The sequence below is a fragment of the Giraffa tippelskirchi genome, chromosome 5 (genome assembly GCF_054371585.1).
Source record: "Giraffa tippelskirchi isolate mGirTip1 chromosome 5, T2T-mGirTip1v1.2.pri, whole genome shotgun sequence".
Lineage (NCBI taxonomy): Eukaryota > Metazoa > Chordata > Mammalia > Artiodactyla > Giraffidae > Giraffa > Giraffa tippelskirchi.
Window position 1 is genome coordinate 96,859,594 of NC_137279.1, and position 26,840 is coordinate 96,886,433.

General features: G+C 42.6%; 2 protein-coding genes across 2 annotated transcripts; both read left to right on the forward strand.

The window, feature by feature from the left end:
* The first annotated feature begins 457 nt into the window (after positions 1-457).
* LOC145505238 (uncharacterized) lies at positions 458-3,588 on the forward strand. The gene is made up of 3 exons (XM_081486996.1): positions 458-595; positions 1,998-2,858; positions 3,400-3,588. Exons 1-3 carry the CDS (start codon positions 458-460, stop codon positions 3,586-3,588), a joined length of 1,188 nt encoding a protein of 395 aa, XP_081343122.1.
* Positions 3,589-3,690: 102 nt separating this feature from the next.
* On the forward strand, positions 3,691-24,972 carry LOC145505240 (uncharacterized). Its single transcript, XM_081486997.1, has 5 exons — positions 3,691-3,792; positions 4,182-4,521; positions 4,570-5,328; positions 24,383-24,480; positions 24,601-24,972. Exons 1-5 carry the CDS (start codon positions 3,691-3,693, stop codon positions 24,970-24,972), a joined length of 1,671 nt encoding a protein of 556 aa, XP_081343123.1.
* Positions 24,973-26,840: the final 1,868 nt, after the last annotated feature.

Consider the following 26,840-nt stretch of genomic DNA (forward strand, 5'->3'; position numbering starts at 1 on the left):
TCCAAGTCAGTCCTGGTGCCTCTCAGCTAGAGTCAGGCACAAACAAAGACAATGGGGCTGTCCCTCCCTAGACTGAGGGTTTGGATCTAGAGAGAAACTGAGAAAGTGGATAGACTGGAGCACCTAAGATTCCTATAGCTCCACAACAAAGCTCTTAAAATTATCCCTGGTAGAAGCAGGAAGCCTGAAACAGAAAGTGATTGCTGCTGCATTTATTCAGGCATAGAAAGAAGAGACACTGTTCCTAATTACATCACTTTCTTGCTTCATGGGTTGAACCAGTCATTCAACTCTGGATTGGTTCTTGATTGCGACAGGATAAAATTAACTATGGCTGACTAATGCAGCACAATTATTACAAATGACTCTACTTATCTAGTTAAACATAAGAAAAGGATAATAGTAGGTGAATCTCTGTCCTTATTTTCCCTCTAGGTTAATTTGAATTTACAAAAGGATGTCAAAACTCCTACAAAGCATTGTTACTGTCATCGATATTTTCTACCAATATGCCAACCAGGATGGGGAGTGTGACATGTTGAACAAGGCAGAACTGAAAGAACTTCTGGAAAATGAGTTTGGTCAAATTCTGAAGGTAAGAACTCCGTGTCAGGACTGAACACAGCTGCAATTTTTTTCATCACCCCTTCCTACCTTTTTGTCATAAATATAAAACTCATAGAGGACTTTTCCTACTTGGTGATCAAGAACCGAGTTTAGCACAGGCTTGCAGTAAGGTCAAAAAGTTGATCCATAATTTTTCCATAACATGTCCAAGGGAAGTGATCCTACTAAACAATAGGGGGAAATCCATGGATTAAATAATGTCCTGTGTGAGTAATTCTTCTGGAAAGAAACTGAGCTGGTTCTCAGAAAAACTGCAAAATAGATGAAATTTATCTTCTTCTCTTTCTTTGCCTTTCTTCAGATATCCTGACCACTGTTCATTTCTGAGATTCTGGCATAATAATGCTTTTGAGTTCAGGAAATTAGCATGTTACTCCTAAATCATAAAATAAAGTAACTACTACCCTCTAATGTTAGCTAAGGAGTAAATGTTTGTAAACTTAGATCTAGCTCTTGATCTTCAATTCATTAAATCAAACTGTGTACTGAACAGTTTTATTTGGATTCCTATGGAGTTCTTAAATTCGATACCAGATGCAAAATTCATCATCTTTCCCTCGAACCTCCTTACTCCTCTTCAACCAAGGTATAATCTGGTGCCATTCTTGGCTTTCTCTCTCAGCAGGATCCTCCATCCTCCAATCCCCATAAAATTCACCAGCAGTCTCTCAACAGCTCATTTCTCTCCATCACTATTACTAGTCCTTTTGTTCAGACCATCTTCTACTTCCAAGCTCAGCATTATATGCAAATCGAATCATTTCACAACTCAACTCAAAACCCTTCACAGTTCCCAGCTCTAAAATTCCAAATTTCCTTAACACAACTCAAAACGCATGATCTAGTCCTGATTAATCTCTCCAGCCATATCTCTTGACTATTGAGACTCCACATTTAGCAATCCCAAATTGCTCAGTTCTTTGAATGAGCCATGCTTCCTTTCAACTCCAGCTCTCTGTTCATATTGTTCCTCTGTCTGCAACAACCTTTCTCCCCTCTCCTTCCCCCACCTCTTTATTTGACTAATCCAACCCATCATTCAAAAGACATCACTTCCTCTCATTAACCATCCTTGAACTCCTAGTGGTTGTTATTATTTATAAATTAGCTAATCACATTCATTTGACCCATTCTTTAAAAAATAACTCCCTGTTCCTTGTCGTCCCCAGTTGCATCCTCTTCTAGGTCTTCATTGCATATTCCTTTCTCTCTTTCTGCCCAGAATAGGGCAGTCCAGCCCAAAGGACTATGAGGCTGAACTCCACTTAACTAATCTAAGCGCTCACATTTCAACAGTCTTCCTTCACTTGGTTAGCTCAGTGTGTGCTGCACACTCACAGAGCTTCCTTTTGTACTTTGTTCTTATACAGAATCCAGATGATCCAGACACTGTAGATATCATCATGCAAAATCTAGATCGAGACCACAACAAGAAAGTAGAATTTACTGAGTACCTTCTGATGATATTCAAGCTGGCTCGGGCCTGTAATAAAATCGTCAGCAAAGATTACTGCCAAGCTTCAGGGTCAAAGCAAAGAGATCACAGTCACCAGGACCAAGAGGAACAGAGTGAAACAGAAGAGGAGGATGAAAGGCAAAAATCATCTTCCAGTCACTTAAGTTGGCATGAAGGAGAGAGTGATTCCCACTCCAGAGGCTCGAGAGGTAGCATTAGACACAGGTCTAGGTCCAGGTCCAGAATAACTGGGCATCAGGGAGGCTTGTCTAGTTCTAGGGACAGGCAAAGCTTTAGGGAAAGAAGGAGAGAGTCAAATTCAGGCCACTCCAAGGGTAGCAAGAAAAACACGCATGGCTCTCATCAGCACAAAAGGTCTAGGAGTGAAGAAGTTGGTTATACTCATTCAAGCAACCACAGAACAAGATCAAACTCAGGAAATTGGTCAGGCACTTATGGAGAACAAGGGCATGTGAGCCACTCAGAGGATCAGTCTTTCGGTTCTGATCAAAACTGGTCTGACTCAAATGAATCTCTGGGGAATAGGCAACATAAGAAAAAATCAAGCCAGTCACCTAGTAAGGAGCATCATGGATTCATCTCAGGGAGTTGTGGAGGACAAGACCACTGGTCAAATTCAAATGAGCCTGCTGGTTATGTTCATGGCTATGGCGCAGGCCAGCCTTCTCAGCAGAGATGGCATGAATCAAATGAAGGATATCAATCAGGAAATTGTGATGAACAAGGAAACTGTTCTACTTCTAGTTCAAGTGAGGTATCTAGTTATGGCCAACACAGGTCAGGCTCAGGACAGCCATCTAGCAGTATCCAACATGGGTCTGGATCAGGTCAATCCTCTGGCTATGGACAACATAGATCTAGCTCAGGTCAGTCTTCTGGCTTTAGTCACCATGGAACTGGCATAGATCAATCCTCTAGCTATGAACAGCATAGTTCTACTTCAAGACAGTCACTGAACTGTAGCCAACATGGACCTAGCTTAGGTCACTCTACTAGCTGTGGTCAATATGGATCTGGGTCAGATCAGTCATACAGCTATGGCCAACACAGTTCTGGATCAAGTCAATCTCTTAATCATGGCCAGCATAGGTCTGAATCAAGTCAGACATCTAGCTATGGCCAACAAAGGACTGGCTCAGTTCAGTCTTCTGGCTTCAGACAACACAGGTCTGGCTCAGGAGAGTCTTGTGGATTTAATCAGCATAGAACTGGCTTAGGTCAATCCTCTAGCTATGAACAACACGGTTCTACCTCAGGACAGCCACAAAGCTGTGGCCAACATGGATCTAACTTAGGTGAATCCTCCAGCTATGGTCAACATGGCTCAAGTCACTATTCTGGTCACAGTCAACACAGATCTGGCTCACATCAGTCTTCTGGCCACAACCAACATGGATCTGGTTCAGGTCAGTCTTCTAGTTTTGGTCAGCGTGGTTCTTGCTCAAGAGAGTCATCTGGCTTTGGTCAGCATGGCTCTGGTTTAGGTCAGTCCTCTAGCTATGGACAACATGGTTCTACTTCAAGACAGTCATCAAGCTGTGGACAGCAGGGATCTAGCTTAGGTCAGTCCTCCAGCTATGGTCAACATGGCTCAAGTCAATATGGCTCAAGTCAATCTTACAGCCACAGCAGACACAGTTCTGGCTCAAGTCAGTCTTCTGGCCACAGCCAACACGGATCTGGTTCAGGTCAGTCTTCTAGTTTTGGTCAGCGTGGTTCTTGCTCAAGAGAGTCATCTGGCTTTGGTCAGCATGGCTCTGGTTTAGGTCAGTCCTCTAGCTATGGACAACATGGTTCTACTTCAGGACAGTCATCAGGCTGTGGACAGCGGGGATCTAACTTAGGTCAGTCCTCCAGCTATGGTCAACATGGCTCAAGTCAATCTTACAGACACAGCAGACACAGATCTGGCTCAAGTCAGTCTTCTGGCCACAGCCAACATGGATCTGGTTCAGGTCAGTCTTCTAGTTTTGGTCAGCGTGGTTCTAGCTCAAGAGAGTCATCTGGCTTTGGTCAGCATGGCTCTGGTTTAGGTCAGTCCTCTAGCTATGGACAACATGGTTCTACTTCAAGACAGTCATCAAGCTGTGGACAGCAGGGATCTAACTTAGGTCAGTCCTCCAGCTATGGTCAACATGGCTCAAGTCAATATGGCTCAAGTCAATCTTACAGCCACAGCAGACACAGATCTGGCTCAAGTCAGTCTTCTGGCCACAACCAACATGGATCTGGCTCAGGTCAGTCTTCTAGTTTTGGTCAGCGTGGTTCTAGCTCAAGAGAGTCATCTGGCTTTGGTCAGCATGGCTCTGGTTTAGGTCAGTCCTCTAGCTATGGACAACATGGTTCTACTTCAAGACAGTCATCAAGCTGTGGACAGCAGGGATCTAGCTTAGGTCAGTCCTCCAGCTATGGTCAACATGGCTCAAGTCAATATGGCTCAAGTCAATCTTACAGCCACAGCAGACACAGTTCTGGCTCAAGTCAGTCTTCTGGCCACAGCCAACATGGATCTGGCTCAGGTCAGTCTTCTAGTTTTGGTCAGCGTGGTTCTAGCTCAAGAGAGTCATCTGGCTTTGGTCAGCATGGCTCTGGTTTAGGTCAGTCCTCTAGCTATGGACAACATGGTTCTACTTCAGGACAGTCATCAGGCTGTGGACAGCGGGGATCTAACTTAGGTCAGTCCTCCAGCTATGGTCAACATGGCTCAAGTCAATCTTACAGCCACAGCAGACACAGTTCTGGCTTAAGTCGGTCTTCTGGCCACAGCCAACATGGATCTGGTTCAGGTCAGTCTTCTAGTTTTGGTCAGCGTGGTTCTTGTTCAAGAGAGTCATCTGGCTTTGGTCAGAATGGCTCTGGTTTAGGTCAGTCCTCTAGCTATGGACAACATGGTTCTACTTCAGGACAGTCATCAAGCTGCAGCCAACAGGGATCTAACTTAGGTCAGTCTTCTAGCTATGGTCAACATGGCTCAAATCAATATGGTTCAAGTCAGTCTTTTGGCCGCAGACAATATGGATCTGTCTCAGGTCAGTCTTCTAGTTTTGGTCAGCATGGTTCTAGCTCAAGACAGTCATCTGGCTTTGGCCAACATGGATCTGGCTTAGGTCAGTCCTCTACATATCAACACCATGGGTCTACTTCAGGACAGTCATCAAGCTGTGGTCAAAATATATCTGGATCAGGTCAGTCTTCCAGTTATGGTCAACATATATCTGGATCAGGTCAGTCTTCCAGTTATGGTCAACATATATCTGGATCAGGTCAGTCTTCTAGCTATGGCCAATGTGGGTCTGGATTAGGTCAATCTTCTCACTATAGTCAACAGAGGTCTGGATTAGGACAGTCTTCTGGCCATGTCCAGTGTGGCACTGGCTCAAGTCAGTCCTCTAGCCACAGCCAATCTGGGTCTGGATGGAGTCAATCTTCTAGCTACAGCCAACACAGATCTGGCTCAGGTCAGTGTTCTACTCAGAGTCAACATGGATCGGGCTTGGGTCAGTGTTCTACTTCTGAACAACATGGGCCTGGCTCATGTCACTCATCTAGCTCTGGACAATGTGGTTCTGGATCTGGTCAGTATTCTAACTCTGGACAATATGGGTCTGGTTCATGTCACTCATCTTGCTCTGGACAAGGTAGTTCAGGATTTGGTCAGTGTTCTAGCTATGAGCAATATGAATTACAAGGGAGATGTAGGTCAAGTTCAAGTGGAACTCATGGTGGGTATAGTAGACACCAAATAGATTCAACTCCCAATCAATCAAGAAGAAACAGCCAGGAATGGTCAGGGTACAGTCAAAAAGAAAGAAGTAGGAGTTGTAGCCCATCAGGTAGCAAGTCTGATGGATATAAGAGTATTTGTGGACAATCAGAAACATGTAGGCAACAAAGCCAAGGATGCAGCCAGGGTCAAACGGAATCTGGATACAGCTATTCAAATTGTAATGAAGGGCAACCAGGAGGTAGTTATAGACAAGAGGAAAGCTCCTCAAGTTGTGGCTTTAGACAGTTTACACCGTCCTATGGAGAATCTAGATCTAACACTAGCAATACATTGTTAATTTGCGAGGAGGATAATAGACAAGGTGGCTGTTATTACCAGAGAGAAGGCGGTCACTATGGAGGGAGAGATACGAACTCAAGTTTCTACAAGTTACGTAGCAACACTCCACTCTATGAGTACGTCCAAGAGCAGAGGTGCTAATTCAAGTGATGAATAGTAAATAGAAGTGAAGTTAACTCAAGCAGTAGTTTAAAAAACATGAAACTTACATACAAGCAATTCATTACAAAACTTCTTTCTAAAAGTAGATGTATCTATTTCTGTCTTTTCCTTTTAAACGTATAACTGTACTTAATTCCTTGTTATTGTGTCCCTTCCAAAGAGTGTAGGGTATGGGGACTACTTTGTTAGGAAATACAGAGTTGAATATATGATGTAAGAAAATAAATTCAGAAGAATAATGCAAAACATTTAAGGAGCTTGGGGTTTAGTTGAGGTGTCTTTTTGACAGCTCCTTACTCATCATATGATGCCAAAACTAATCTTTCACCTCTAAAGAGCAAAAAATTATAAATGTGTTACCAGTTCTGGAGCCAAAGCTTCTCTTATAGCAACACGGACCATAATTTTCTGTACCCTCCAAAATGGATGGTGGCAAAAAAGACCCTAAAAGCAAAGATGCAGCATTGATAGCATCTTTGCTTATCAAAACCACCAAGCTCCTTTTCTTAGCTGCATTTTTAATGAATAAACTAACAAGAGGCATTAAAAATTGGCACCAGGTGCTTCTCCCTAACCTGTGAGTGAGAGGGCAGGGATGAATCAGTTCAGGATTGAAGGATCTAAATGTGAGCTCTGACTTGGTTTCAGCAAGAAAGATCTTGACCCCTACTACTAACAATTTTCTCCAGGTTAAAAAAAAAAAAAATTAGAAGAGCAAGAGCATGAAAACACAATGGCTCCAAACTACCTCTGTGGTTCACTGGACTTCCTCAGAGGAAAATATCATTTATACAGCAATGGAACAAAATACTGTCAGCCACTACTTTATAGTTTCTTAGTTTGACTGTAGCATATTTGTTTCAAGTCTCTGGATCCAAATAACCGACTGAATTAAAATTGACAATAAAAACAATGATGAAATATTGAGGTTTGTCTCATCTCTGCTTCAGTTCACTCTCACGCACAGGTGGTCATACTAGAAACTAACTTAAATAGTTATTGTCCAAGACTCTGTCCTTCACAAATAACCCAGAATATACAAATATTTTTTAATTCGAAAACAAGAACAAACAACTCAGTTTTAAAATGAGCAAAAGATCTTATTCGACACTTACCAAACAAGATGACCAATAAGCACCTGAAAAGATGCTCAATGTCCTTAGTCATCAGAGAAATGCAAATTAAAATATAATAAGATACCACCACACAAACACTAGAATGGCCAAAATTTAAAATGTGGGCAATACCAAGAGCTGGTATTACTGGTGAAAAGTAAAATGACATATTCACTTTGAAAAATAGTGTGGCAATCTCTTCAATTCAGTTCAGTCACTCAGTCATGTCCGACTCTTTGCGACCCCATGGACTGCAGCATGCCAGGACTCCCTGTCCATCGCCAACTCCCAGAGTTTATCCAAACTCATGTCCGTTGAGTCAGTGATGCCATTCAACCATCTCATCCTCTGTCATCCCCTTCTCCTCCTTTCTTCAATCTTTCCCAGCATTAGGGTCTTTTCATATGAGTCAGTTCTTCCCCTAATTTGATATTTATAAGTTCTTTGTATGGTGATGGTTCTTTGTATGATGGGGAAAAACAGGAAAACTTATAAAAAGAAAGTTCACCAAAATAGAAATTTTAACAGCCAAGTGGCATTTTTAAAACAATGCTCAGAGAAACATAAAATTAAGATATAATTAAATATCATTTCATACCAGTCAGGTTACAAAACAATTATTCTGGCATAGAACATTGGAGAGGATACTGAGCAATGAAGATATACATTGGTAACCACTTAGGAAGCAATTTGGCGATGACACGAGAGTCAGAAAATGTTGCAAATAACTTAAAAGTTCAACAGAAGAATAGATAAATCAATTGTGATATATCCACACACTAGAATGCTATACAACAGTAAAATTAATGAGATATACCTGAGGTGGGGGTGAAGGGAATACAAAATACAACACCAAAAACTATGCTACATTGGCATATGGATTATTCTGAGCTGAAGGTAATCAAGGCCTAGCTGACTCAGGAAGAGCACCTTTTCTGGGGTTTGTTTGTTTTTGCCTCTCCCTTTAACTGTCTAAAAGAGTTTAGGGCCTATTGGGGCTTCTCGAGTGGCTCAGATGGTGAAGAATCTTTCGTAATACAGGAGAGCCAGGTTCGATTCTTGGGTTGGGAAGATCCCCTGGAGAAGGGAATGGCAACTTACTCCAGTATTCTCACCTGGAGAATTCTATGGACAGAGGAGCCTGGTGGGCTACAGTCCATGGAGTCGAAAGAGTCAGACACAACTGAGTGACTAACACTTTCACTTTTCACAAGGCCGATACTAGGATCAAAGCTATTAGCAGAGATAACTTTTTTTATCAGGAAGACTTATCTACATGGCCTGGAAAACATTTGTTTACCAAACATTTGCTCTTCTCATCTTCTTATGAATTGTCTTCCTCCCTTTGAAGTCCCCTACCCTCGTCTCTGGGCTTCCCTGGTAGCTCAGCTGGTAAAGAATCCGCCTGCAATGCAGAAGACCCCAGTTCAATTCATGGGTCAGGAAGATCCCCTGGAGAAGGGAACGGGTACGCACTCCAGCATTCTTGCCTGGAGAACTCCATGGACAGAGGAGGCTGGCAGGCTACAGTCCATGGGGTCGGAAAGAGTTGGACACAACTGAGCAACTAAGCACAGCACAGCACAGCGCCCTCTTCTCCTTTGCTCAGAACGGTTATATAAGCCTCAACTGCCTGACTGCCTTTGAGTTTCATATTATGTATGAAATAAAATTTGTTTTTCTCCAGTTAATCTGTCTTATATCAACTTAATTACTAGGCTAGTCATAGAAACTAGAAGGGAAGAAGGGAAAAGTTTTCTGCTCCTAAGTGTATTCAGATCTTCGTCAACTTATGATGGGAACTACATCCCAATAAAATCATTGTAAGGTTAAATGCATTACACTGAAAATGCATTTAATACACCTATTCTACCAAACATCATAGCTTAGTCTAGCCTTAAATATGCTCAGAACACTTATATTAGTCTTTAGCTGGGAAAAATCATCTAAAACAAAGCCTATTTTATAACAAATTATAGTACATTACATGTAATTTATTGAATATTATATTGAAAGAGAAAAACAGAATGATTGTAAGTGTATCAGTTGTTTACCCTGGTGATTGCATAGCTGCCCAGGAGCTATGGCTCCCTGCCACTGACCAGCACCTAGAGAGAATTGTACCACATGTCACTAGTCTAGGGAAAGATCTAAATTCAAAATTCAAAGAACAGTTTCCACTGAAGGCTTATCATTTTCAAACCATCACAAAGCTGAAAAAAGTACAAGCCAAACCACTGTTAAGTCAGGGACTATCTGTGTATCTCAATATGGAGAAGTCCCCAAAATATAAACATTACATGAAAAAACTGTAAAACATCTATATACTGTGTGTTACCCTTTATAAAGTTTTACAATACACATCATAATATCTATATTATTATTTGTGGTGGGGTTTAGTTGCTAAGTAATGTCTGACTCTTGCGACCCATGGACTGTAGCCCGCCGGGCTCCTCTGTCCATGAGAGTCTCCAGGTAAGAATACTGGAGTGGGTTGCCATTTCCTTCTCCAGGGGATCTTCCCAACCAAGGAATTGAACCTGGGTCTCCTGCATTGCAGGCAGATTCTTTCCCAACTGAGCTATAAGGAAAGCCCATTATTATTTGTCAAATATGCGTTAACTTAATTATTATTTGTAGTTAACACATATTTGGTAAATATAAAAGTCTTTATGGGACTCTAAAACACCAGATTCAGAATAGCAGTTACCTCTGGAGAGAGGGAAGAAAATGGGACTAAAAGAAAAAACAAGTCCAAAAGTTTTCTTAAGCAAGTTGACATTTATTATTATATTATTCCCTACACTTATTTATAAGCCATAATTATTCAATATTTCACAAAAAGAAGGACACAAAGATCAACGTGAGCATGCCATCAAAGACCATTCAAGGAAGAAAGTGTTCTGACAAGTTACTCCACTGACATATGGTTGAAATAAATGAATCAGCACATCAACACCTAATGAGATTCACCATCCAAATCATACAACCACCTGTGTGCTTCAGACTTAAACTCACCAGGGAGACTTCTGAAATGCTAGCTTCCTGTTATTTTCCCCAAAGGAGGAAGCATTGACTAATCAGATTAAAAAGGACACCTAGGGACTTCTCTGGTGGTCCAGTGGTTAAGATTCCATCTGCCGATGCAGAGGACACAGGTTCGATCCCTGGTCCAAGAAGATTCCACATACCATAGGGCAACTAAGCCAGTGTACCTCAACTACTGAGGCCTGTGTGCCTAGAGCCCATGCTCTGCAACAACAGAAGCCATCGCAATGAGAAGCCACCACAATGGGAAACCCATACATCACAACTAGAGACGATGAGCCCTCACTCTCTACAACTAGAGAAAAGCCTGAGCAGCAACAAAGACCCAGTGCAGTCAAAAATAAGTAAATAATAAATTTAACAAATAGACAATCACTGTTTCTGATAGCATATTTCTGATTAGAAATTAATAAGCTGGCACTCTAGTTTCATGTTTCAGACCTAGTTAGGTTAGTTACAGAGAAACAGCTTTCCTGAATCTAAGTAACTCTTGAGACACCAACATCAGTGCACATCTAAGTCTACAAGGATAAGGAGCAAATTTGACCCTTTTACCAGGCAATATCTCAACCTTATTCTTTACCTCTTCTAAGTTTCAGGGTTCAGGAGAAAGAAAATTAAGATAAAGCAAAAAATTTCAAATAAATACCTCATTGTATACCTAAGTCAAATTTTTCATACTATTCCTCTTCTCCTTGTTATGACTCCAAAGTCAAAGAATTGTAATATTTCAGCTAGAAAAATAAAAGAAAAGAGAAAGAGGTAGACTAACTCTTGAGGGTAGAATCTTACAGGATCTCAGTAACTTATCCAGGGTCTGCATCCCAATTCAGAAAATAAAGTCAATTTTTTTCTCTGCACTCATATGTAATCAACTTCTGGGAGACAGATTCATACTAAAGCAAAGTCTTAATGGTCCAGTTTTTTAAAGCAAGATAGATATGCATTGAGAACAGGAACCAGTTGTCTATCTTGGGAACTTCCCTCTCACTGGGTGGGTTCATTTAAGAAATAGCAGATAAGGTGTCCATAGGTGTGTGGATTTATCTCTGGGCTTTCTATTTTGTTCCATTGATCTATATTTCTGTCTTTGTGCCAGTACGATACTGTCTTGATGACTGTAGCTTTGTAGTATAGCCTGAAGTCAGGAAGGTTGATTCCTCCAGTTCCATTCTTCTCTCTCAAGATTGCTTTGGCTATTTGAGGTTTATTGTATTTCCATACAAATTGTGAAATTTTTGTTCTAGTTCTGTGAAAAATACCATTGGTAGCTTGATAGGGATTGCATTGAATCTATAGATTGCTTTGGGTAGTATACTCATTTTCACTATATTGATTCTTCCAATCCATGAACACGGTATATTTCTCCCTCTATTTGTGTCCTCTTTGATTTCTTTTGCCAGTGTTTTATAGTTTTCTATATATAGATCTTTTGTTTCTTTAGATAGATATATTCCTAAGTATTTTATTCTTTTCATTGAGATGGTGAATGGAATTGTTTCCTTAATTTCTCTGTTTTCTCATTGTTAGTGTATAGGAATGTAAGGGATTTCTGTGTGTTGGTTTTATATCCTGCAACTTTACTGTATTCATGACCCAGCAATCCCACTGCTGGGCATACACACCGAGGAAACCAGAATTGAAAGAGACACGTGTACCCCAGTGTTCATCACAGCTCTGTTTATAATAGCCAGGACATGGAAGCAACCTAGATGTCCATCAGCAGATGAATGGATAAGGAAGCTGTGGTACAAATACACAATGGAATATTACTCAGCCATTAAAAATAATACATTATAATCAGTTCTAATGAGGTGGATGAAACTGGAGCCTATCATACAGAGTGAAGTAAGCCAGAGGGAAAAACACCAATACAGTATACAAATGCATATATATGGAATTTAGAAAGTTGGTAAAGATAACCCTGTATGCGATACAGCAAAAGAGACACAGATGTATAGAACAGTATTTTGGACTCTATGGGAGAGGGCGAGGGCAGGATGATATGGGAGAATGGCACTGAAGCATGTAAATTATCATATGTGAAATGAATCACCAGTCCAGGTTCAACGCATGATACAGGGTGCTCGGGGCTGGTGCACTGAGATGACCCGGAGGGGAGGGAGGTGGGAGTGGGGGTTCTGGAAGGGGAACACATGTACACATGGTGGATTCATGTCAATGTATCGCAAAATCAATACAATATTGTAAAATAAAAAAATAGATAAATAAATAAATTTTAAAAAAAGAAAAGAAATAGCAGAGATTCTTCAATGAGCTTCACAGCAAAGAAGCTTGATTCTCAAAGAGCTGGCCTACCATAAGATGGTAAACTGATGATTTTAATAATCTGTCTTAAAAGGGAAAGAGTATGAAACTAACATTTTATGAACTGGGAATACAAAATCATGTGCTTTACATATATTATTAATATATTACTTATTACTTAATTTCACTCTCACAGAAACCCTATGACTAGAGGAACTACACTCACTTTATTGAAGAGAAAACTGAAACTCTAAAAGGTTAAGTGACTTGCCTATATTAGTAGAGCCAAGATTTATACCCAGTCTGACTCAAAAGCACGTGTGTTGTTACCATATGTCGTCCACTCTAGTAATATTTTTCTTTAAACAACTACAGTCAAACACCTAGGACTGGATCAGCCCCATGATCTAGACACTGCTGGAGACACACCAACTGGCATTCATCCTCTGACTCTCCTTTTCCTACCCTCCACGCAAAGATACTTAATGTCCTTAAGGGACATTTGAGAAACACTCTTGCTCATCAGCAACACACTTAAGAACAATCCTAAGGGAGGATCCCTGCTGCAGATAACTCATCTCCTCACATTTTGTTTATCTCATCACAATTAATGGTTCTCATTAGCTTCAATTCCAGAGGGTGGCATTTCTGACCTAGTCCTCCCTAGTGCATGCCTCATTTAAGGTTCGGTAGGACTAATTATAAGCAACCTCCCACAGTCTATCACTCTTTAAAAACAAGGATCCAAGGTCAATTCCCCCAATATCCAGAATCCCCTGTCTCAGCCCTGCCACCATCACCCTCTCCTGTGTCCTCCGACTCCCCCACTCTGTACGCTCTATCCCACATATGAAAGATCCCTGAGCAGCCCTCCCAGCTCCTGCTTGGTCCTTGTCTACAGCTCTTAGTCAGAGCATCCCAGATGTTGAAGATGTTAAACCATGAGGTACTCTGAGACACAGCTGTGACAATCTGCCATACAATATACTCTCAGATTGCATAGGCAGAGAACGAAACTCCATGCGCAGACACCAGAGGTAGTGTATTCAGGGAACAACGAGTAGATGTCTTTGACTGAAGCAAGCAGGCAAAGAGGATCAGGAACTGTGGCTGGAAATGCTAGTTAGGAAAAACTTAAGTGGACTGTGAGGCACACAGAGACGAAAAGTCAGTGAAGAATGTTGATAATGATGAATGGAGGTAGGAGGAGAAGAAGGAGACAGTGCTGCTTCCAGAAGCCAAAAAAGAGAACTCCAGTAAGTAACAGGCATGGATATAAAATGTATTTTATTAAGTTACAGTAAATAAAACCAGAGAAAACTAGGAAAAGAGTAAACAAATAGATCAATACATCTGAATAAACAGTCCAGAAATATATGTGTGTGTGTGTGTGTATACATACAAATATATATATGTTTTTAAAGGACACACAGAGTATCTGCTACATAGTTAACATATGTAAAGCACTTAGAAAAGTGTCCGGTCCATAGTCATCCTCCAAGTGTTAGTGTTAGGCTACCTTTACTATTTGTTGTTGCTGTTATCATTATTACAAGTCAGTGTGGAAAAGAAAGATTCTTTCAAGAAGTCTGACAGGAAAGAGAAGTACAAGAGTAGGCAAGGAAGAGAGAAGCATTTACAAAGAAGGAAATTAAAGCATGTGCTGAAAACCTAGGAGACACCCAATAAAATTTACTAAATGAGTGGAAATAATTGGAAATACTTGAAAAAATATTAATATTTGGAAGCCATATTTTCAGGAGACTGAAAAGAAAGAGATAGTCGATGCCAGAAAGGGGTTTAATTGCTGCCTCAAGGACCTGAAAGAAATGACAGAAATGGAAACAAGAGCACATATACCGAAATCAGCCTTAGGTTTCGCTACACACTTGAGGCTAAAAGGAGGTAAAAATGAGTGAAGACATTCTTACCTCGGTATTACTAAAAGAGATTCCTAGGATGAGAATAATCACCCGAGGTACTTATTCGAAAAGCCAATTCCTGGATTCTACCCTAGACCCATTGAGTCAGAATTTCTAGAAGATAGGATCCAGCAATCTGCATTTAAATGATCTGTGATCCAGCAGATTCCTTTGGGAAGAATGGAGGTTAGGAGAATTCACATCTGTTGTTCCTATGGAGGGGCTTCCCAGGTGGCACTAGAGGTAAAGAACCCACCTGCCAATGCAGGAGACAAACAGATGCAAGTTCCACCCCTGAGTCAGGAAGATCCTCTGGAGGAGAGCCTGACAACTCACTCCAGTATTCTTGCCTGGAATCCGTGAACAGAGGAGCCTGGCAGGCTACAGTCCATAGGGTTGCAAAGAATTGGACACAACTGAAGCAACATCGCAAGCACGCATGCTCCTACGGAGAAAACAAAACTGACCCCTTGTCCATCACTATTATGACCAAACACATCAGATACCACTGTTGCAGATGGAAAAAAATCTTTATGCCCTGAGATAACCTGAAAATAAGGAACAAGATTCTACCTAGAATTAGTTTCTTCAAGTTAATGAAGTCTTGAGCCCTTTCCTATAAACTGCAGACTCCCTAATGTAAAAATGTTTCTCTCTGACTTTCACAATACTGATATCTACAAGTATGATAATTAATCATGTGGGGAAACTGCTGTTTTACCCACAAGAAATGACCAACTGTAATCCTGGTAACCTCAAACACATTTTTTTCTTTAAATGTCTTCCATGTCATTTATTCAAAGAAATTCTTCTCAAGAATGGACCCCTAATGCTTTTTTAGGCATTTCTCCCTCTTAACAAAAAAGGATGTGAAATGATCTGCTAAAAGGAATATGGGGAGGGAGGGAGGGAAGTTTGAAATGAGTGGGAAAGGTGTGAAGCACTGAGAGGTGTGGGAAGGGCATCAACTAGGAATGAGGAAAGAGATTGTCAGGTAGGATTCAGAACTTAAATAAGATGAAAAATCATAAATGTGTAGAGAACTGCGAATGTACCACAGTACATGATATTCACCAACACCCAACAACCTGGCAGAGGAAGCATAGAAAATAAAGTGAAGTTAATGGCAGGTATGGAATTGGCAGGGCAGGTGAAAGGGCAAGTGAAGGGTCCCAGACACTGAATGATCTCTAGAGAGGGTTACAGGAATGGGAAAAAGGGACAGAACCTCTCCTGGACCCAAACTGTGTGCCTGTGAAGGTAGGGATAATGTCGCAATCAAATTTCCCCCTAATTCCATTATTGTGGTAAAGACAGGCCTTCCAAGCAGCAGCAGCAGCTTTTTAGGTAAAGGTAAAGTAACAATATGGAATATACTAGGACTGATGTATCAATGCCGGATCACTTATTCCTTTCTAGCCTCACAATTCTTTGGAGCAGAGATCTTTAAGCTTTTCAGTGTGCTAACTGGGGTTCTCAGGAGTGAACTGTGAGTCCAGGGACATATAGCTCAGCCAGGATGTGTAGGTCAGATGTGACTGCCCACAAAACTCATTCTCAATCCACCAGCCCACACTGCCTTCACTGGAAGCAGCAGGCTCTACTCCACAGAGTAAAGAGAGATAGCATCACAGAAAACCAGATGTCTCACAGAACATAGGGTTGCAGGGAGTTTTCCAAGGAAGAATTAAGGATATAGGGACCTTTCTTGGAAACAGAACTAAAGAAAATGAGACAAGCAAAATAAAGAATTAACAGTGACAGGTAAGCAAGTAATAAGCAATATGCAGTTGTAGATATTATATCAGATTGCTGATTGAAGGAATATGTACATGGAGGACATGAAGGAGAGGAAAGGGAGGAGAAGGAAGTGAGAAGAAAACAAGCTCAGCCCATCACAGTCATTATCTGTGACATCTCTCAGTGGAGGTGGAAGCCCTGTCTACATGAGGAGTCATCAAGCTTAGCAGGAGGAGCTGATCTCGATGCACCCTTAATCCAATCCTTCTTTTCTGCCCACTCTGGGAGCAATTGGGGTGATCAGATTTACACCTCTCTGAGATGCTTACCCAATGCTGACAATACTCATAATGTATTATAACATGACTGAAGCCCATACTTTCAAAACTGTGATTATGGAATCCAACACTTTCATTTACCCCATGAGAGATAACCCCATATACCCATTTTACTGATGAGGACAGTGAGGCACAGCAATTAAGTAATTGGCTATGGTCACCAGAGCTAGCATTTGAACCCAAGCGGTGTGATTCTGAAGTTTTTCTTCTTAACACAAGGCACCACCTACAGCTGTAAAATCTGTCCACTGTCCAAAAGTACCCACAGGGAGCAAGTCCAAGAAATCCAATCCATGTCCACTTAACAACCCATGCTGCTGCTGCCGCCGCCGCCAAATCGCTTCAGTCATGTCCGACTCTCTGCAATCTCATAGACGGCAGCCCACCAGGCTCCGCCGTCCCTGAGATTCTCCAGGCAAGAACACTGGAGTGGGTTGCCATTTCCTTGTCCAATGCATGAAAGTGAAAAGTGAAAGTGAAGTCGCTCAGTCGTGTCCGACTCTTCGCGACCCCATGGACTGCAGCCTACCAGGCTCCTCCGTCCATGGGATTTTCTAGGCAAGAGTACTGGGGTTGCCATTTCCTTCTCCGAACAACCCATGTATCCTTTGCAAAATACTACATCCACCTGAGTACGTTTTTCTTTTCCCCAGGGCCCCCTATTCGCTAAGTGATGTGTCCAGAGGACTAGATCCATGCAAAGAGGAAGCCTTTCTAACTCACACAAAGATACCAAAGTCTACACAAACTCACACAAAGATGCTGTGGTCTTACCTACCTGCCACAGGCAGTAAAATACTCAGTCCTACGAAATCAAGTTGGCACTGAAAGAGTGAAATGACAGGAGGGAACAGATAGAGGTATTTCAGAATATTATCACAAAGCTATTTCAGAATATTGTCAACAAAGAGATGACTCCAGCTTAGGAAGTGGTTCTGGCTCTGGAAACAGGTCTAGGAAAGTGTCAAAGGATGAATGGAGAGAGGGGTCACATATGAAGATATTTGAGGTTGAGTCTAAACGGACCCAAATGGACAAGGTGAAACCATATCTTAAGACTTAAATTTTTTCAAAATAGAAAAGTGACAAGGTCAGAATGGTGAAGAGGAAGACAGACAAGTATCCAGGAAAGGAAGAGGAATAATTGGATGGAACTTGCAGGTGTTCTTTGATGCCACTTTTGGGCCAGGAGAAACTCAGCCCCCTCACGCATCCCAAGATGTGTCAGACCATGTTTGTCCTCCACAGTCTGGAAGGACTTCTCTATAAGGTTTGCTGTCATCTTGGTAACACTAACGGAGGCATGTGTCCCCTCAGCTCTAAGACGCCCACATTAGAGAGAAAGGACTATGCACTGACATTGGAAATGTTTATTTAAAGAGATTCCTTTATTTCTGGGCAGAGTACAATGTGTTACACAAAGAACTGCTTACCCTGATCAAGGTCTTATTCAGAAAATACAATGATGCCTTTCTGTAAAAAAACAAACAAACAAACAAAAAAACTCATCGTCTTTCACACTAACTCTGGGGAAAAGAAAGAATACAGTCCCACAAACTGTATCCTAGTCTTTATTTTTCTCCAACTCCCCTCCATCTCTGTTTAGGCAGTCTTTTCTCTATTCTGCATAGAGGCAGAGTAGGAAAAAATAAAGGTTCCTTGCAATAGCATCATCTTTCAAATTTGAACATCTCATACCTGCATCTTGCCTTCTGCATTCAGAAGAAAGGGATGCTGATATCTTTGTCCTCAGGTCCCTCAATCTGGACTGTGCGGCCCTCAGAGCACACCTGTGTGAAGCCCACAATGGGCTGGGAAAGACCTCATTAATACTACACATGGCTGACCACAGATGTTTCTGTACCTAAAAAAAAAAAATCTTTCATTTCCAAGTATTTTAAAAGTCAGCACAATAAAATCACTAGACAGTGCAAAATAACTGGTTAAGAAATCCATCTTTGTTCTGTTTGTATGAGAAGTAGCAAGAGAATTAAGTGCTTGATACTGCGGGGAACTAGGACTCAGTGGTGAAAAGTAATGTTTCATGGTTGACCAGCTTGGAAAAAGCACCAAGCCCTCTGGTCCACCTCAACACCACCACCACTCTTGGAATGAAGTGTCCAGCTAAGCTCACTGAGCTGGAGAGTCATTTGAGGAAGGAGAGGATGGGGAAGTAGAGCAGGACTGTGATGAGGCCTAACACAGTCTTCAGACTGGGCTGCCTTCTCCTACTACAAAGCAAAACCAGGACAGAGCAGAGATCTTTCCATCTCTGTGCAGCACTGTGTATTCATAGCGAGGCAGTTACACTTCCTTCACTGTGTCAGAGAATTATATGCACATTCCACCTGAAATAATCCCGTATGGACCTGGGACCTCCCTCTGTGCCCACTGTCATCTCCTGCAGGAACCCACTCCTCACTCAACAAATTCAAACATCTCTTCCTACCACACCCTTGGCCACATCTTAATGAGGCCAGGCCACTTGTCTCAGAGTAGCAGCCCAAAATGTCAAGAGAAACAAGCTTGTCTCAATGGCCCATTAAATACCCAGAGCAAATAATTGAAATGGCAACCCACTCCAGTGTTCTTGCCTGGAGAATCTCAGGGACGGGGGAGCCTGGTGGGCTGCCATCTACGGGGTCGCACAGAGTCGGACACGACTGAAGCGACTTAGCAGCAGCAGCAGCAAACCTTGCTGAGAATATGTGCCAGCACTGCTCTAAGAACTGGATCATGGCAACTCTGTGAGGGAAGTATTATTCTCACCCATATTTCACACAGGATAAAGCTGAGCCATAGGGAGGTTACACAGCTTTCCCAAAGATGCACAGCTGGTAAGTAGCACAACAAGGATTTGAACCCAGGCAACCTGATTCCAGAGCCCATACTCTTGACCACTGTGTGATTCTGCTCCTTGGAAGAAACCACAACAGCTAACATGATGGTTATCTGTAGAAATATGTAATTTACAATGAACAGCCCTGCCTTCCAGTGAGTTTTCACTCCTATCGATGTTTAAATTTGAGGCTTTCAGCCTTCACATCTAAAATGCAACAGGGTATATAAGTGTTATCTTGTCATAATGGAGTAAAAAAACAAGGTCTCAATCGGGATTACTGTCCCCATGTCAAGTTCAGGAGCAGCCAGGTCCTGTGCTCATGTCTTCACCAAGATTGACTCAAAGTTTCCAACTTTGCAGGCCTGATAGATTGTGTCAGCACTAACAGATTTGAACATTGAGAGGGCAGAGAAGCTTGGGTGCGTGTGTGCACACATGCTAAGTTTCTTCAGTAGTGTCTGATTCTGTGAAATACTTGGGAGAAACAGATATTTAGTTTATTCACTCAGTCAACAAGTATTTTCACAGCATTGAGTATCTGATACTGTGGGGGACTCTGGGGACACAAAAGGAAACCAGAGTCTGGCAGCATTCATTCCAGGATACGCTAGAGGAGACTAAGAAAAAACAAGCCAATAAGTAAGAAACAGGATGCCATGACCAAATAGCCCAGAGAACCTCTTTTATAAGCAGCATTTGGAAATGTTGTAAATTTGAGATCCTCAAAGATAGGCAGGTGGATATATAGGTCCTAATGATATGCCCCTCTTATGAGTTTATGTCAACTTCCCAGGAAAACCTCTAGGGAAGTTGACATAAACTCATAAGAAGGGCATATCATTAGGACCTATATATCCACCTGCCTATCTTTGAGGATCTCAAATTTACAACTGGGCTGCCGTCTATGGGGTCACACAGAGTCGGACACGACTGAAGCGACTTAGCAGCAGCAGCAGGATACTGTAATGCAACCTTCTTGACCTGTGCTCCAGGCCCTGTTCCAGCCCTGCCCTACCTACCTACCTACCTCTTCACACCACCACTTCCAAACACACCCTCTCCATTCCATTTGGCTAATGTCTCGTCCCACAAAACCTCATATTCACCCACTCTGTTCTCTCCCTACACCTACTAATTCTATCCACCCTTCAAGACCAAGCTTCCTCATTTTTATCTACTGCAGGCTTACCAAGCTCCCTCTCCTCTACACTACTAGTTCTCAAACACTTAAATACCTCAAAGCTTGCTGAGTTCCACTGCTGTTTCACAAGCACCATACATAACCAAGGACTTGAACAAAGACAATCACAATCTCCTCACAGCACATGTGGGCAGAAAGGGAAGGGGATTCAGTATACCACCAGAGTTCTCAGGGTCAGAGGCTGAGAGAACTGACTCAGGCTCAGAGAAGCAACTTGAAGGCACCAAGAACAGTGCACAAGTCCACAAACCAGTGTCCAAGAAGCACAATTTCCAAACAGGAAGACACAGAGTCTCCAATCAAGTGAAGAGATTTCTACAATTGTGAATAAAAGTGGCAGAGAGACAGTTCTGGTGGGGGGATGGGGGTGGGGGGGAGGGATAAAAGCCCAGGTGGGGAATGTAATTAAAGCCTAGGAGTAGGAGAAGGCAATGGCACCCCACTCCAGTACTCTTGCCTGGAAAATCCCATGGACGGAGGAGCCTGGTAGGCTGCAGTCCTTGGGGTCGCTAAGAGTCGGACACGACTGAGCGACTTCACTTTCACTTTTCACTTTGATGCATTAGACAAGGAAATGGCAACCCACTCCAGTATTCTTGCCTGGAGAATCCCAGAGATGGCAGAGCCTGGTGGGCTGCCGTCTATGGGGTCACACGGAGTCGGACATGACTGAGGCGACTTAGCAGCAGAAGCAGCAGCAGAGGATAAAGCATAAGCCTTGTCTCATAGACCTGGTCCAACACAGGCTAGACCAAGTGCACTCTTCTGACCAGGGGATACCCAGGGGCACCATGTATCAAGAGACAACAAAAAGGATCTGGGGGAGAGTTCAGGAACCTAGACACCAAGGCTGGGGGCCTAAGTTTGATCATCTAACTCAGGTCTGAGGTTAAGCTGTAGACAAAGATTATCAGTGGACTTTTGTGGGGAAAGTAGATCAAAGAGAAAAAATGAAGAGCAAAATGTTCATGGATAGATTACTAGGCCCTTAGGTGCTGGGACCATGCCTCAATTCTATCCTCCACAGCATGAAGCACATAATTATTCATTACCAAAAAAAAAAAGAAAGATCACAGAGAGTTTGGTATTACCCAATTGGGTAAATATGCCAAGCAAATGTGAGTCATCACTTAAGCAAGCTGTGTATTACTGCAGATTTACAAGAAGCCTCCATCACCCTGGGAAACATAGAGTGGTAATGTCTGTGTGAGGTAATTCCTGTGGTGAGGAAGATGGGGGTAGAAATGAGGAGGGGAAATTATACCAACTTTGCCAGCAACCTCCTATAAAACCTCAGACATGTCATTTCACTTCTCTAGCCTCAATCAGAGTAAATGTAACTGTTATAAATAAAAATACTCTTCACCCAGATCTCTGCTTGGCTAACTTCATGTCTTTCAAATCTTGCTCACATCCTGTCTCCCTAATGAGCCTGACCTAGCTATCATATTCAATACTACAGCCAGCCTATCACAACAACCTCACTCCCACAGACTCTGGTTTATACTTTTCTTTTCCATAACACTTCTCTGTGTGTGCTCAGTCATGTCCAATTCTTTGCAACCCTTTGGACTGTAGCCTGCCAGGCTCCTCTGTCCATGAGATTTTTCAGGCAAGAATACTGGAGCATGTTGCTATTTTCTTCTCCAGGGAATCTTCCTGACCCAGGGATCGAAAACGCATCTCCTGTGTCTCCTGCATTACAGGTGGATTCTTTATCCACTGAGCCATCAGAGAAGCCGATAACACTTCTAACATACTATATAATTTATCTACTATCTTTATTGCTACCTGCTAGAATGGAACCTCCATGACAGCAAGGATCTTTGTTTTAGTTCATTAATATCAAGTCTCTGAATGGTATCTGGAATAGAGTGGGTATCCAAAATATTATCTGAAGAATGACTATATGAATGAATCAAATAAAGGCCAAAATCTTGTGAAAGAGAAAAAAAAACAATCACAAATCTCTTGCCCACATTCTCAAGCATCCCTAAATGAACACCCACTTGTTATTGTTTAGTCACTAAGTCATGTCTGACTGTTTGCTATCCCATAGACTAAGTCCGCCAGGCTCCTCTCTCCATGGGATTTCCAAAGCAAGAATACTGGAATGGGTTGCCATTTGCTTCTCCGGGGGATCTTCCCAACCCAGGGATCAAACTCACATCTCCTGCACAGGCAGGTAGATTCTCTACCAATGAGCCACCAGGGAAGCCCTAATAACCTTTTGATGGGACCCAAAGAGGCAAGCACGACCACGGTGCTCTAGGGCCACCTGCTGGCAACTCTGTTTAGTAGGTACCTCTGCAATTAACGACTTCCCTGGTGGCTCAGAGGTTAAAGCGTCTGCCTCCAATGCGGGAGACCTGGGTTCGATCCCTGGGTCGGGAAGATCCTCTGGAGAAGGAAATGGCAAACCACTCCAGTATTCTTGCCTGGAGAATCCCATGGACGGAGGAGCCTGGTAGGCTACGGTCCACGGGGTCGTAAAGAGTCGGACACGACTGAGCGACTTCCCTTCTGCAATTAACCTGACTTGAATTTCCAGTGGGTAATAGAGTTGCAGGGAACTTCTTCTCCCTTTAGCCAGTGAGGGTACTCTGGGCTACACATGTAGAAAGGAAAAGAAAGCTATACTGCAAATCAGGAGCTTCCAAAAGTTTTTGGAAAAGAGAGCTAAAACTGTCTCAGCAAGGAGATCCAACCAGTCCATCCTAAAGGCAATCAGTACTGAATATTCACTGGAAGGACTGATGCTGAAGCTGAAACTCCAATACTTTGGCCACCTGATGTGAAGAACTGACTCATTTGAAAAGAGCCTGATGCTGGGAAAGATTGAGGGCGGGAGGAGAAGGAGATGACAGAGGATGATATGGTTGAATGGCATCACTGACTCAACAGACATGAGTTTCACTAAACTCCGGAGTTGGTGATGGACAGGGAGGCCTGGCGTGCTGCAGTCCATGGGGTAGCAAAGAGTCAGACAGGACTGAGCAACTGAACTGAACTGAACTGAAGGACCATATATCCCAGTTTCCCAGAACTCCTTTCCACTTAGGATAATCACACTAAGTAATCAAGTACTGAGATCTTATATGTCAGGCACTGTTTAAAGAACTTCCATGTACTTTGCTTAATCTTGTAAATCCATCCATTGACACACATACCATTACCACAATTTTATAAGAAAACTTCTTTTTAAAATAATTGTCTTCCATTATGTAAAGCAATGAAACCATTTAAACACTGATTTAAAAGGGGCTTCCCAGGTAGCAATAGTGGTAAAGAATCCACCTGCCAATGCAGAAGACATAAGAGACACGGTTGGATCCCTGGGTCAGGAAGATCCCCTGGAGGAGGATATGGCAACCCACTCCAGTATTCTTGCCTGAAGAATCCCATGGACAAAGGAGTCTGGCAGGCTACGGTCCACAGGATGCAAAGGTTTGGATACGACTGAAGCACAAACGCACTGATTTTTAAAAATCAAGAAATGGTGTGCACGCTATGCTTCAGGAGGCCAAGTGTACCTGCATAAAGTGTGACAGACCATCAGTCTCTCCCTCAAGCCAGGCACGACCTCAGTCCTGTCTCGGGATCCCAAGGCCTCCTGGTTCATTCTGATCACCTCAGAAGAAGGAGAACGCTCCCTAGAAGGCTACGTGAGCCAGGTTTCCAAGCCTCCAAAGCTCCTAACAGTCTCCCAGCTGAGTCAGCTGGGCCACGTCCCCTCTTTCCAGAATGCAACCCCTTTTCCCAGAAGTAATTTTCTCTAATTTCCCATTTGACAGGCAAGACACCCCAGGGACCAGTGTTCTGAGGGCAGATGCCTGAAGCAAGCCATCTCGCAGTTTCCAAACACACTGTCGAGCAGTCGAGGGTCTACCCAAGAGGCCCCTGGCTACCTGGCCACCTCAGCTCCCCACAACTTCCTCACGAGGAGGGCTCTGCTTCCAGGATCCTCCACCTCTGGGAGGGCGGTGCGACTGAGTCTGGCCTTACCTCCTCTATGGGCCCCAAGAGCCCCTCCGAATGGAGAGGGCCTTGGCGCCCCAGGGCTCAGGGCTGGGTCTCTCATGGTGCCAGCGTCTGGGAGCTCCTTGGCAGACTCTCCAGGGAAGGGGCACAGCTCCTGGCAGGGTAGGCACCCCAGGGTAGGATAAAAGCCTGGGGCTTCCTGGACGGATGGAAAGTGCACCCCTGGTGGTCAGGCAGGGTGACAGGCTGGTTCCTTAACTGCAACTCGGCTTACACTGTTTTCCAAAAAGAGGATGCAAGTAAATTATCATATGTGAAACGAATTGCCAGTCCAGGTTCAATGCATGATACAGGGTGCTCGGGGCTGGTGCACTGGGATGACCCACAGGGATGGGATGAGGAGGGAGGTGGGAGGGGGGTTCTGGAAGGGAAACACATGTACACCCATGGCAGACTCATGTCAATGTATGGCAAAGCCAATACAATATTGTAAAGTAAAAAAATAGACAAATAAATAATTTTTTTTAAAAAACAGATGGTTTTAGGTGCCAAGTATGCTTTTCTGAATAGCTCTGAAAGAAGAGAAACAAAAGATAAGAAGAAAAGGAAAGATATACTCATTTGAATGCAGAGTTCCAAAGAATAGCAAGGAGAGATAAGAAAGAAAGGCTTCCTCAGTGATCAATGCAAAGAAATAGAGGAAAATAATAGAAAGAGAAAGACTAGAGATTTCTTCAAGAATATTAGAGATACCAAGGGAAATTTTCATGCCAAGATGGGCACAATAAAGGACAGAAATGGTATGGACCTAACAGAAGCAGATAATATTAAGAAGAGCTGGCAAGAATACACAGAAGAACTGTACAAAAAAGATCTTTATGACCCAGATCATCATGATGGGTGATCACTCACTCACCTAGAGCCAGACATCCTAGAATGTGAAATCAAGTGGACCTTAGGAAGCATCACTACAAACAAAGCTAGTGGAGGTGATGGAATTCCAGTTGAGCTATTTCAAATCCTGAAAGATGGTGCTGTGCAAGTGCTGCACTCAATATGTCAGCAAGTCTAGAAAACTCAGCAGTGGCCACAGGACTGAAAAAGGTCAGTTTTCATTCCAATCCCAAAGAAAGGCAATGCCAAAGAATGCTCAAACTACCACACAATTGCACTCATCTCACACGCTAGCAAAGTAATGCTCAAAATTCTCCAATCCAAGCTTCAACAGTTCATGAACCATGAACTTGCAGATGTTCAAGCTGGATTTTGAAAAGGCAGAGGAACCAGAGATCAAATTGCCGACATCCATTGGATCATCGAAAAAGCAAGAGAGTTCCAGAAAAATGTCTACTTCTGCTTTATTGACTATACCAAAGCCTTTGACTGTGTGGATCACAACAAACTGTGGAAAATTCTTAAAGAGATGGGAACATCAGATCACCTGACCTGCCTCCTGAGAAATCTGTATGAAGTGGACATGGAACAATAGACTGGTTCCAAATCGGGAAAGGAATACGTCAAGGCTGTACATTGTCACCCTGCTTATTTAACTTATATGCAGAGTACATCATGAGAAACGCTGGGCTGGATGAAGCACAAGCTGGAATCAGGATTGCTGGGAGAAATATCAATAACCTCAGATATGCAGATGACACCACCCTTATGGCAGAAAGCCAGGAAGAACTAAAGAGCCTCTTGATGAAAGTGAAAGAGGAGAGTGAAAAAGCTGGCTTAAAACTCAACATTCAGAAAACTAAGATCATGGCATCTGGTCCCATCACTTCATGGCAAATAGATGGGGAAACAATGGAAACAGTGACAGACTTTATTACCTTGGATTCCAAATCACTGCAGATGGTGACTGCAGCCATGAAATTAAAAAATGCTTGCTCCTTGCAAGAAAAGCTATGACCAACCTAGACAGCATATTAAAAAGCAGAGACATTACTTGCCACAAAGGTCCATCTAGTCAAAGCTATGGTTTTTCCAGTAGTCATGTATGGATGTGAGAGTTGGACTATAAAGAAAGCTGAACACTGAAGAATTTATGCTT

Excerpts from the sequence above, each read along its gene's own strand:
- LOC145505238 (XM_081486996.1), top strand. The coding sequence starts at position 458 with ATGTCAAAACTCCTACAAAGCATTGTTACTGTCATCGATATTTTCTAC. Across the intron at positions 596-1,997 it reads AGTTTGGTCAAATTCTGAAG|AATCCAGATGATCCAGACAC; the intron begins GTAAGAACTCCG and ends GTTCTTATACAG. Across the intron at positions 2,859-3,399 it reads CTACTTCTAGTTCAAGTGAG|GTGAATCCTCCAGCTATGGT; the intron begins GTATCTAGTTAT and ends GATCTAACTTAG.
- LOC145505240 (XM_081486997.1), top strand. The coding sequence starts at position 3,691 with ATGGCTCAAGTCAATATGGCTCAAGTCAATCTTACAGCCACAGCAGAC. Across the intron at positions 5,329-24,382 it reads TCAACATATATCTGGATCAG|GCACGACCTCAGTCCTGTCT; the intron begins GTCAGTCTTCCA and ends CCCTCAAGCCAG. Across the intron at positions 24,481-24,600 it reads TAGAAGGCTACGTGAGCCAG|GCAAGACACCCCAGGGACCA; the intron begins GTTTCCAAGCCT and ends CCCATTTGACAG.